Source organism: Equus przewalskii, chromosome 25, assembly GCF_037783145.1.
Source record: "Equus przewalskii isolate Varuska chromosome 25, EquPr2, whole genome shotgun sequence".
NCBI lineage: Eukaryota > Metazoa > Chordata > Mammalia > Perissodactyla > Equidae > Equus > Equus przewalskii.
This window is the reverse complement of record NC_091855.1, coordinates 21,010,083-21,022,792: the sequence shown is the minus strand read 5'-3', so window position 1 is coordinate 21,022,792 and position 12,710 is coordinate 21,010,083. Positions and strand designations below refer to the sequence as shown.

The 12,710-nt window shown below is 46.0% G+C and overlaps 1 protein-coding gene across 1 annotated transcript in view; it reads right to left on the bottom strand.

The window, feature by feature from the left end:
* IFT43 (intraflagellar transport 43) overlaps nucleotides 1–11,583 on the bottom strand; it is a 77,527-nt gene extending 65,944 nt beyond the window's left edge. The window contains exons 1-2 of the mRNA XM_008527101.2: nucleotides 11,475–11,583; nucleotides 8,682–8,774 (exon numbers count right to left, since the gene is read on the bottom strand). Of these exons, the coding sequence (XP_008525323.1) occupies nucleotides 8,682–8,774; nucleotides 11,475–11,528 (147 nt within the window). The 5' untranslated portion in view covers nucleotides 11,529–11,583. The remainder of the gene's footprint in view (nucleotides 1–8,681; nucleotides 8,775–11,474) is intronic.
* Nucleotides 11,584–12,710: the final 1,127 nt, after the last annotated feature.

The following is a 12,710-nucleotide window of genomic DNA, read 5'->3' as shown; positions in this document are numbered from 1 at the left end:
AAAATACAGGAAGATTGGCACAGATGTTAGCTTAGAGACAATCTTCCTCAAACAAAAAGAGGAAGATTGGCAACAGATGTCAGCTCAGGGCCAATCTTCCTCACCAAAAAAAAAAAAAAAAAACCCAAATATATATATATATATATATATATATATATATATATATATATAGACAAATGGATGGACAAAAAGGAATATGAGGAATGGAGTTCTCTGTTATTTTAATTTTTTTGGTGAGGAAGATTTGCCTTGAGCTAACAGCTACTGACAATCTTCCTCCTTTAGCTTGAGGAAGATTGACTGAGCTAACATCTGGGCCAATCTTCCTCTATTTTGTACGTAGGTCTTGCCACAGCATGGCTGCCACCAAGTGGTGTCGGTCTGCACCCAGGAACCAAACCTGGGTCACTGAAGTGGACATGCCAAACTTAACCACTAGGCCATGGGGCCAGCCCCTCGAGTTCTCTGTTATTACTGGTGAAGAGTAAAAACAGGAAGAGATACAGGAAAAACAGAAATAGGGGAGGAAGAAGGAGAACCAGAGAAAGGCTCAAAAACAGAGGAAAAGGCAAAGAAACAGAGATTTGGGAAGGACCCAGGGAGGCCTTTACCTTTGATGGTGAGTATTCACATGTCATGACCTATTCATTGAAATCTTTCAACAAATATTTACAGAGAACCTACGTGGTGTGTGGCACTATGCCGGGACACATGGTCCCCTTTCTGCCTGCTTCCCTGAAACTACAGGCACTCCCTATTGCTAAACCCAATAGACCCTGCTCCGGAGGGCGGGTCTCGCCTTCCTGGACTGTCTTGGCAGCATCACACACTCTTCATCCCTGCATCTTTCCCTTGGCTAACTTCTTTCCATCTTTCAAGCCTCAACTCAAACACGATTTTTTCCTGGACAACCTTTCCAGATGTCCTCAAAAACAGAAGGGGCTCAGTGTAGGTATTCCCATATCTTTGTGTGTTCCCCCCACCTGGCACTTAAGTCTCTATAGCCCCCAGATCAAGGTTCTAAGAGGACAGGGAGCATGTCTGGTTTATCATTGTATTGCCAGCTCCAAGCACAATGCCTGGCACATAGAAAGCTCCCCATCAAGTTTCAATAGGGAATGAATGGATGTTACCTTCTACTCCAAGGTCACCGAGATCACTAAGGTCACTCTTGCCCTCCTTACTTTCTACCCATATGCCCCAGAACAAGAAAATAATATGTCAGCAATTAAGGATTATTCTTTGGAAAGACTGCCAACCTCTAGAAAGAGGGTTGGGTTTTGAAAAGAAGATGGAAAGGTATTGGCAAATACCTGGTCAATGGCATAGGCAGAGATGCTTCTAGAGGAGACAAATAACATGGGTCTCAAGTGACACAAAGAATTCTCACCAAAAGGACTCCTTATCCAGATGTTTCCTGCCCCAAGGTCTAGTTAGTTCTATGAAATAAGAGTATCTCTGTATCATGAACAGAATTGCAATTTAAGATAAATTGATAATACCCTCTAATTCTCATGTGACACAGATAATGACAGTAATAATAGTCAGCATATGTTGGGCACTGTCCTGAGAGCTTTACACATTCTCTTAATTAATCCTCCAACTACCCAGATAGCTACTGCCATTCCCTCCACTCAACAGCTGAGGAAGCAGGCTGAGAGTGGTCGCATAACTTTCCCAGGACACACACCTAGTAAGAGGCAGAGCTGGGATTAAATACAAAATGATCATCTTTTCTACTTCTCAGGTTATGGAGATAATGATAACAACAGCTAACTTGATGGAGCGCTGGGCTAAACTCTTTACACGTATTTCTCATTTAACCCTCCCCATAGCGGAGGAAGAGAATCTTAAAATGCTCTCCCAGCACCAGCTTCCACCCCGGGCCTTGGAGGAAGTCAGCAGGTGTGATTCTCCCCTTCACAGACAGCAAAGTGAGGCCTGAGCTGCTAAAGTGCGTTGTCCTGGGACACTGAGAGAGCCCGAGCCAGCGCTGGAGGAGAATCTCGAGATGCTATTTCCAATCGCAGGCTCTACCCTGAGACGACATCCCCTCCCACACAGCGGCCTGCCCCAGGGATGGGTCAGCAATGCACATCTGCCTACCCCGAGGGAGAGTTCAAAACTGAAGCATGCGAAGCACGACATAAATATGAAGTGTGGAAAATGCATTCCTCACCAACAGTTCCACATCAAATTCCCTGCATCCCTCTTCGACAACGTTATCAGAAGCATCATTCAATCCAGCCCATTGGAGAGGGACTACGAAAAAGGCTGAAAAATGTGACCAATCAGGAAAGTTATTTTTGTGAGAAAGAAGAAAAATGTCACCAAAAAGGGTCAGCAGATAGCCCTATTGGGCTGAAAATAACTGCCGGGCTGGCAGACCAGTCAGGGAACAGGCGGAGGGGCGAGAGACGTCATGCAAAGCGCCAAGGGAGCTCCAGCTGAGAGGAGCTGCTGGACGATGAGGAAATTGGCCTAATTTGGGAACATGAGCCCAGCAGCATTTCTCAGATTCCTGCGAGAGAATCTGGCTCACTTTCAGTTCTGCGTCCTCGGAGGAACACCGAAGGGGTCGGGGGGAGATAAGGGGAACAGCTGGGACTCAAACACTTCTCAAGACCAGTGGACGAATGAGGGTGGTCAAGGCAGAACTGATTCCCTCTCCCAAAGGATTCCAGAAAAACAACCCAAAAGCCTTTCTCTCCCGGGAGGTCTGTGCATCGCCTACCTAGCAGACAGGAGAGGTCAGGTAGTGGTTAAGCACCTGCGTGGAGTCAGAGGGACTGGACTAGAGACAGACATTGGCTGAATGGCTGCAGACGAGTGAGCCAACCTCTCAAAGTCTCAGTGTCCGCACAGCTAAAATAAGATAATAAGGATAGGAGCTACTTCCAGAGCTACCCAGAGGCTTAAATAGAATACTGTATGTAATTAACAGAGGGGTAGCAATCGCTCCCGTGTAAGCCAAAGTTATTACTACTCAAAAGACAATCTACGAGATAAAAGCTAAGCCACAAAGAGGTCTAGACCCGAGTGAGAAGTCCTCATCTAAAAGAGAGACCAGCCCCGGAGAGGTTTGGCCCAAGGTTACTTTTCCCCAACCTCAGTGTCTGCTAGGGGAACCTTATGATACAGCGTGTGCGGGGCTTTTCCGGAAGGAGTGGGGTAAGAACCACCTCATCTGAAACAGACAGAAGGTGAAAGCTCGAGCAGAGAAATCCAGCTTAATTCTCAGAGCTGCTCCTCCCCAGAGAAAGTTAAACACGGCAGACATGTAGACACTCATCATGGAATCATGTGCCAGGAGAACTCTCAGTAACGGCAATGCTGACCTGAATTGCTAACTGAACTATGCATCTGGAGATCCACACCTGATTTGTGACAGGTGGCAAAAAAAAAAAAAAAAAAAAAATACCTTGAAAAACAGAAGAGTGTAGTCATAAGCTTTCCTAGTACTTACCATTCCTTGAGACTCCTGTGTGCTGGGTACCGCGCTAAGCACTTTGCACGCATTACCTAATCCGATCTTCACCACAGCCCTCTGGAATTAGGCACCACTCAAATCAAAGACGAAGAATTCATCTTTCTGGTTAATCAGTACAATTAGGCAGTTAGATTCTTTGAAATTTACAAAATGACCAAGTAAATAAAGAGACCTTCCTCTTCTCTCGGAGCAGGAGGAAGAGTTTAACTACTCGGACCAGCCACAGGTGTCCTATGGGCAGAAAGCCCCAAGCAGTTACTGAGACAACGGGAGGACGGGAAAGATCAAGAAGAGAGTAGACACAGGAACTCCATCAGGTATCCTGGGACTTCAGGGCATACAAGTTTTCACTGAACTCTACACAACTTTAAATTAGGAAACTGGAGAAGAACGTGGATTTGGGGGTTTTTTTGGTACTAAAAATAATTCTTTCCTTTCATGCCCAAGTCTACCCAAAAAACCTTTGTATAAATTCTATTTTTCTAAAAAATTGACATGTCAGTTGCGAACTTCCTATTTAATAGCCATTCTTCTCTTCTCCCTTATCAAAAAACCCTAATGTTACAGGTGTGGCAACATGTCCAGTTGGAAACTCCCTTGAAACTGAGGGTGGTGGTAAGACCCAGTGCTGACCAATAAACTGTAATTAGAAGTCTACTCGGGGAGGTCTGCGGCTATTGTTTTCCTGATAAGAAGGGACACACTTAGATGGCATGCACCTTCAACTCTTCGACTCTTCCCTCTGTCTTCCTACCTAGAATGCAGATCTGAACCCTGGGGAGCAACCAGCCATCTTGCAACCATGAGAACAACCATGAGAATAAGGCACAAGCTCCAGATGGCAAAGCAGGAAGCTAGAAGGGCTGGGGGTAATGCAGGACATTCTCCAGTGACGGCACCCACCCTGTTCTTCCCTCAGATGGACTTCCTGCTGTGAGAAAAATTGCTCCTGTCCGATTCAAGTACCGAAGCCAAGTTTCGGATAAATGCAGCCAAATCAATACTAATGGATATAAGAGGACACCTGAAAATCAATCCACCCTAAAGCAGCAGGAGTTTTAAACTCAAATGGAAACAGGAGCCAGGCGTATCAAATGTGAGTAAATCTGACCAGGCGTATTACAGTAAGGAGTGGCGAATAGGAGACAGCAACCGCATGTGAGCGGGCACCTTATCAGCTCGGGCCCGCTCCGGCCATCGGCTGCCATGTGGGACTGCCAGCCCCGTATGCCCACCGTGCTAGGACTTCTGATTTGAAAGAGAAGCCTCAAATATGGATTTGACTTGAAGTTTCCTAATTTATAAATAATAACAATCAAATTACAAAATTTTAAACTCTATGGATCATACAAAAGAAGATTGTAGGCTAAATTCATCCTGAAGACCACCAGTGTTCAACCTTGGTAGAGAGGGCTCAGGCAGAATAAAAAGAACACCCAAATTCTAGAGAAATAATAATAATGGTTAGAACAGACTGAGCGCTTAGGCGTCAGACCGTGTTAAGGGCTTTACGTCTAACATCTCATGTTTTCTTTCTAGTCACCCTGAGAAGTATGTAATACTATTATCTCTGTTCTACCAATGAGCTTAAAGAGGCTAAGTGACTTGCTCAGAGTCACAGAGCTAACGTGTGGCAGAGGCAGGATTTTAGCCCACGCCTGTCACACCCTTAGCGGATGCTCTTATCTACTCTTCATAAGGAACGCCCTCTGCACCCAGAAGGCACAAAAACTGCTTTGATCACTACTAGTCAACCTACAGATAAAGCCCTTGATGAGACTTCCAAATCAGGTCTAAAAGAAAGCCAGGCTGCCACCCTCCCACTTTGCTGCTCTTTCACAAAAACAGCAAAGCACTGCCCATACACTCATTTGTTCACTAGTTTCTTGAATGAACGAACCGTTTTGTGGTGCTTTTCAGTTTATTAAAGTGCTTTTAAATGCACATTTCACTTAATCCCCATATCAACCTTGTGGTATTGTTACCGCCATCTGACAGGTAATGAAGTGGAGGATCCGAGAGATTAGTGGGCTCACTCGAGAGCCAGGCAATTAGCAGAGCCCGGTCTCAGACTCTGCTTTTCTGATGCCAAGCCCTGTGTTCTCCTTTCCAGCAGAGGCTTCTCAGCTTCCCTCACCAGAGCTCCCAACTCCATCACTTCACTTTAAAATAATTTGTTTCAACTAATTCCTCCTCAACTCTAAAGTGACTCCAGTAGGTGTGACAGCCCCCAGGTACCATATTTACATTTTCATGGATAGCTTCATCCTGAATATAGTCAGCGAGAGGACAAAAATAAATTTATCAAGTAATACACTCAGAATCGGAATGTAAATGGGCACATACACAAGTCTTGGGATCTAATTTTAGAAAGAAACAGCCAAAAAGTCCCACACAGCACAGTGAGCATCTGGCCCTGGCGGGGAGGCTGCCCACACTGCTTTCAACCTCAATTAACCCAGGGAGAGAAGGAATCCTGGAATTCTGACTGGTATTTTGCTGTCAGCGGTACCAGCTGAGTGAGGAACAGCGTAACTTTTCATCATGTTCTCCCAGAAAAATGCTAAGGCCTGGAGTAAAAAAAAAAGGTAAACACCTCTGGGGAAATAAGGAGGTATTCCAGAAAAGCTGAGACCCTGAAAGGTTCATCAGTCTGTGACTTTGGAGTTCGGTGCTCACAGGGCTGACTCTGGTCCGGGAGCCAAGAGGAAGGAGACGGAGAAGCATGCCGACTGACCCAGCCTAGAAGGTGATCTGGTACGGGGGCCACACAGGGCTTCAAGGCCATCAGGCGATTCCAGGACATCCTGAGCCATCACAGACTCACTCACCTAATCATTATTGGTGGCTATAACCTCCTTCACAATTAAGTAGACTTGTAATTCGTCTTTCCGGCTGCCAGTGATCACGAGAATATAAGTTCCATTGTGACAGGGGATTTTCTCTTTTGTTCACTGAAATATGCCAACCGTCTAAAACGGTGCCTGGCACACAGCAAGCTTCAATAAATATTTGTTGAATAAATGACCTGGTGTTGGATGGAGTCTCCTACACCCACAGTCTAAGGTGGCCAGAGGCCAAGAACAGACTTCCATTAACCCAGTCATTTGCCTGGGCTTGCCATTTTCTCTTTGGAGACATATACTACTGCAGCTCAGGCTCCTTGAGATCCAGGGCTGGGCCTGGTACATCTTCTTTCACTGTCTTCCTGCATTATACCACCACCCCCTTAACTGTGCCTCCAATGCGCCACTCTCTGCCCACCCCCATTGGTAACACTCTTACTCAGCTCCCAAGAGCCCTCATCACACCATAGTGCCTCACCACACCTCACTCCCCTCCCCCTCTGCAGTGCCAACTGCATGCCCGTTCTGTGCCAGGCACTGTGATAAACAAAGGGGTGCAGTGGCAAAACACAGCCCCCACCTTCCAAAAGCTCCTATGGCGTGAGGGAGCCAGCCATGTGAACAATTAGGATACAATGTAATAAGCACTATAAAAAAGGTGCTGTGGCCAAAGTCACAAAATGACAACCCTCAGGCCTTAATCTAGCCCAGACGGTGATTTAATTTTATAATTAGTTTATTTTATATTTTATAATTATATATTAATATATAATATATATTATAAGTAAATTTACAATTTATAATTTTATAATTAGTTGCTAACTTATGTGTTCCTTTCACGTAAAATCTTAGACTGCCAGCATCTCTTGGAAAATCAGAAGATCTGGTAAAACTGGGCCTGTACTCCCCACAGCATCAGATGCCTTTAGCTAGGTGGTGGTTACCCCGTCAGAGGGGAAATGTGGCCTCTGGTTCCCCAAATCCCCCTGCCCATCCTCTCCCTACTGTCTGCCGGCAAAGAGGTCAAGGGTCAGCCGCCAGCTTTGCTGTAGTGGCATGGTTGTAGTCTTAGAGTAGACAAATGATTCTCTGTACCCACATTGCTACAATAAGTGAGAAAATGAAAGATAAATTGAAAAGGCCATGTGGAACACTTAAAAAAATAATGGAGAACTTATTTCCTATGAAGGTGAAGAAGACTCCTACAGATGTGATATGTAAGTAAAGTGTGTCTGTGTCTTTTTTTTTTTTTTTAAAGATTTTATTTTTTCCTTTTTCTCCCCAAAGCCCCCCGGTACATAGTTGTGTGTTCTTCATTGTGGGTTCTTCTAGTTGTGGCATGTGGGACGCTGCCTCAGCGTGGTCTGATGAGCAGTGCCATGTCCGCGCCCAGGATTCGAACTGACGAAACACTGGGTCGCCTGCAGCAGAGCGCGCGAACTTAACCACTCGGCCACGGGGCCAGCCCCTGTCTGTGTCTTGTCTCCAGCACCCATTAGGCTTCTCAGCGTAGATCTCCTTATTTCTTTGTACACCTACTATGGGCTGATGAGCTAGACATTTGAGAAGCCGTTTTCCTGTTGTCTGGGAACTCACTGTCTAGCGGGGCAGAAGACCCGTAAAAAGAAGCTTAGCATATAATGTGAGACGTTCTATGACAAGTACTACGAGAACAGAGAGGAGGGAGCCCTAAGTCGGAGAAGTTGGGAAGAGCTCATAGAGGGGATGACCCTGAAGCTGACTCTTGAAAAGGCAAACTTTTTTCAAATGGACAGACGAAGGTGAAGAGGGCTCTGAGTAAACTCCTGAAAATAGTGCCCTGGCATTCAAAGCCCTGCTCATCGAGATGACCCACCCTCCACTAAGAAGCTGGATAAAGTCCCACAATTCTAGGCTGCTCGGAAAAGTTTCCAGGAAAGCAAGGCCAGCACAGATCCCTTCCTGCCCGAAAACCATAGAAAGAGCAGGTCCCCACTGAGAACGAACGTCCAGTTGTGTAATCCAACTTTACGTCACCAGCCAGCCTCACTGGCATTTATTCGGCAGGAATAAAAACCTGGATTTCGACTGGATTTTGAAACTTCCCAGGCCCCTGCTTCAGCTCACTTAAGAAGGTTCTTCACTGAGAATATAAAGCAATGCACAGAAACGACTCGGGCATTAGAGGAAAAAACGTGCCTCTTGCATTTCTTGCTCATAGGACAAATGCCAAGGAAGGGAATTCCCAAATCATAATAGGAGGAAGGGTGAGCATGAAAGAGAAGAAATATGGAATACCAAATTCTTGCTCATTAAGTAATCGCAAACTCTCAGAGTGCATTTCTTCAGAGTTTTTTAACACCTACCTCTGCAGTCAGAGTTGAAGCGGAATTCTTGCCACTGAGATGATTCTCGGCTTGAGCTGACTCCTGTTGAGCTCGGCGGCCCATCTTGGCCCCCTGTAAGGAGAGATGAGGGCACTGCTGACCCAAACGTCTTTGAGCCACTCTGAGGAAGACAATTCTGGGAAGGTAAGCAAGGACTGGCTTTATGATGACATCGTGGAGGATGGGATTTGAGTACCGAATCTATTCTTAGAAAAGGCTCCAAACTCTTACAACAAAATACCTGAGGTCAGTTCTACTTGGTAGGAGAAGAGGAAATTCACAACGTTAATGATCACAAGGTTTTCTTTTAAATGCCATAGATCTTTTCTACCCAAAGAAATGGAGCTAGAAATTCCTCTAGAATGGGCAGAGACCTCATGCCACAGGTCAGAGAAGAGTGTGGTAAAGGCTCCCATGTTCCTAGGCACGATTTTAGGGAGGTTTAATTTCAAAGACGCAGCTTGGCATGAAAATTGTTATCAAAAAAGCGTTCTGGGGAAAGAATTCCTAAATTCCATGGCAAGTGACACGAGAGAAATAGATAGCATTTGCTTTGACATATACACTAATTGGATTTGCACTTACAGGCATTAAAGGAAATCTCTTACAAGAATTTTGAGACATCAGCTTTGGAAATCAGAACACTTCAAATTTGGAGGCATCAAATGAACCACGTGCAGGTGTTTCCCAAAACCGTCCTGGAGCACAGGCTCTGGGTCTCAAATGCTTCCCATCACAGAAATCGAACTTTATTTAGGCAGACTGGTGGATGTTGGAATATTTATATTTTCATTTGTTTGCTTTTTTTAAAAACCAGCATTAATATAAGCACTTTTAGATCTCATCTGATGGAGCTTCACTGGATTTCACAATAACAGGGATGGGGGCTGATGCCGTTGTACAAATGAGGAAACTGAGGCCCAGGAAGACAAGTAAGCAGCAGACATAAATCTAAGAGCAAAGTCTTCTTGTCTTCATATCCTGACTTCTTTCCACCACACCATGCTGGAATTTCAGTTTTAAGATGTTCTAAGAACTGACTGCACCAATAAATGGAGAGGGGTCACACACGAGCTGCATAAAAACTCTTATGTAGTGTTTACATTTCAAATTCTAATCAATCATTTAAGTTTCGGGGATGATGGAAACAATCTTTCCGACAATAAGCAGCTCATTTTCTTCCCAAGGCAGATAATTCCACTGCTTCGCCTGTGACTGCCCTTTTCCATTTGTCATAGCATTCCGTATCTGAATATGGCATACTACACAAAGCGGCTATGCTAGAACAAAAATTCCATGATCTTGTCTTTAAATGCTGTTTACATATGGTTTCTCTAATAACTGCTAAGTATTTTAAGGTTTTAAACTTTTTGAAGACCCTGTATAAATCCACAGGTATGAGTGGTAGAAAAACTACTCTACAACCTGATTTTGTTTATCTTAAATGTCCAGTCTGTCTGTTATCCATCTTCCCCCACTGGAATGTAAGCCCCATGAGGGCAGGGACTTTGTTTTATTAACAGCTATATCCCCAGCACTGAGGACAACGGGGGCTCAATAAATATTGGTTGAAAGACTGAATGAAGAACTACATTCACATCCCCCGGGACTAAACCAGTTCATAGATCAGGAAGGCCCAGGGACCTAATATTCTCCTTGATCAGTCAAGCAACCTGCTTCATCCTAGGACAATCTGCTCCCGTCCCTCTTATCTTCCTCAGACAGGTGCTCCTCCCCAGTACCTTACAGGATCCAGGGCTATCAGCCGCACTTCAAAACACAGATTTCACAGCAGAAACTAAAAGACCTGCCATGTGGCTCAATCCTTTAGTGACTGTGCTCTTGACTAATTTTAAAGGTAAAAAGGGCTTGATGGGGCTGTGATGGAGTTAAAAAAAGACATTGAACTTGGGTCTTGAACCTAACTCGGTTATCTACCCACTATATAACCTTGGGTAAATCACAGCCTCAGAAAGACCAGCAGCTAACCTCTTCTAATAACTTAGCATGTGCCAGGCACTGTGTGAAATGCTTTCCGTGCATTATCCCATTTCACCTCCACCGCAACTCCTTGAAGATAGTAACTTCTCCAACATCTCCAGCCTCGTGCTAAGGACACCGAGGTTTGGAGAGGTTAACTTTTTCTCAACCCACGCAACAGCTTTATACTCTATTTGACCTCTGGGTCTCGAGCACCTGGCCACTCCTCCGCGTTATAAATCCGAGTCTTGATTTCCTTAACTACTAACACTAAGATAACGGCCACCTCCCTGTGGAGATTACGGGCCAGAAAGGTCCTCTCCATCGGCCGGCCTTCCTTCCTTCCATGCATAACACAGCGCGCCTTTTGCATGAACTTCTGGCGTGAGAAGTCCCAAGGGAAAACTCTAGGATGGGTGCAAGTGCGACCCTGGCCAGAAACCCTCCAGTCACCCTCAGATCTGTCCGTTCTACGGGCGTTCACTCTTGGGGCTCCAGGAAGCGGAATAGGCTGGGAAATTTCCCAATGGTCCCAGAGGCTGGCAGGGGCAGGATCTGTTTTCTACTGTTTGAGGATTTTTAAAGAAAGCAAACCCCAGGCCAGCAGCGGCGGAGCCCATCGCCGTCCGGGGGCGGGGCAGATGAGGCCGCCTCCTCCCGGCCTCACCCCGGCGCGGCTCGGGGCCCGTCCGCTCCAGGCCGCGCCGAGGCGCCTCCGGGAAGCCGGGCCGGCGGGGTCGCTCCTCCCCACCCGCCAGATCCTGGCCCCAAGCCCCCCGCGTCGGTCCTCACGGAGGTGGCCGAGCTGCGGCGCCGCTCCTCGCCGAGGTCCAGCAAGTCGTCCATCTCCGCGGCCGCCTGACGTCACTTCCTGGAAACCCAGCGGCCAGTCGCGTCCCTGACGACGGCCCCGCCCTTCCACCCCAATATTTAAAGGGTCCGCCGCATTGTGGCGGATTCTATGTACCACCCTCCGATTTAAACCAAATCTTTCCTAACCCTGCCTTGCTTGACTTCTGGAAGAAACCTCCAGATAATAAGTTCTGCTAGGCTGCTCCTGTGGAAGTGAGAAAAAATGCTAGTCTTTAGGAACTGTCTACATGTGTAGTTCTGTTTAAATACATAAGCTATTAAGTGCAAAGCGCTTCTACTGATAATAATTAGACGGATCCCTCCTATTTGTATAGCCCTTTGCAATGTCCAGAGGACCTTCACAGTTATTAGCTCACGTGAAGGATATAACAACCTTGTATGGGAAGCAAGATAAGTTGTATTGCCTCCATTGGACAGATGAGAAAACATGCTACAGGAGGGCAGGTGCTAATAAATGGTTTATAATGGAAAAAGCAATAGTCCTAATCTCTGCCTTCAAAAAGTTTACAGAGATGCTGAATCAACTCATCAAATACCTGAGTAGTAATAACTTTCAAAAGTACAAATAATTCGTCCAACACCCCCATAAAGTGAGCAGCTGTAATATTTCTATTCAACAATTGAGGACACTGAGGTGCAAAGAGGTGCCTTGAGGAAAATCACTTGAGTGTCAAGCAGCAGAGCCAGGTGCTTTTCTGACACCAGATCTTACCGGAGTATTTTTCTCCAGCACATATTACTGGGTGCCAGCCATTCTCCCAGGCCAGCAGAGGAAGATGTCCCCCAAATCCCCCACTAATGGGGCAAGCGAGTTGAGTCTTCATTGACTCTCCATGTAAGGTCTCCAAGTCAACACTACTGGCCAGGTCCCTGGTACTGGTCAGCTGGGATCCCCAGAAGATGGACTCATGGCCCTGAAAGTGAGCAATGTTCCCAAAATCATGCTGGAGGTAAGGCCTAGATGGCCTCTGCTCAAAAGTGAGGACCTGGAAGAGAGAGTAGCACATCTCAACCTGGATTGCAAGCATTTCTTAGATACCCAGGAAACTACTCAGTTCAACCACTCTTTCATACGTGTTTACCGGTGGGGCTGTGCCTTAGCACGCCTGGTGACAGCAACAGCACCACCCAGATGTCAGAAGAGTGGAGGTTTCA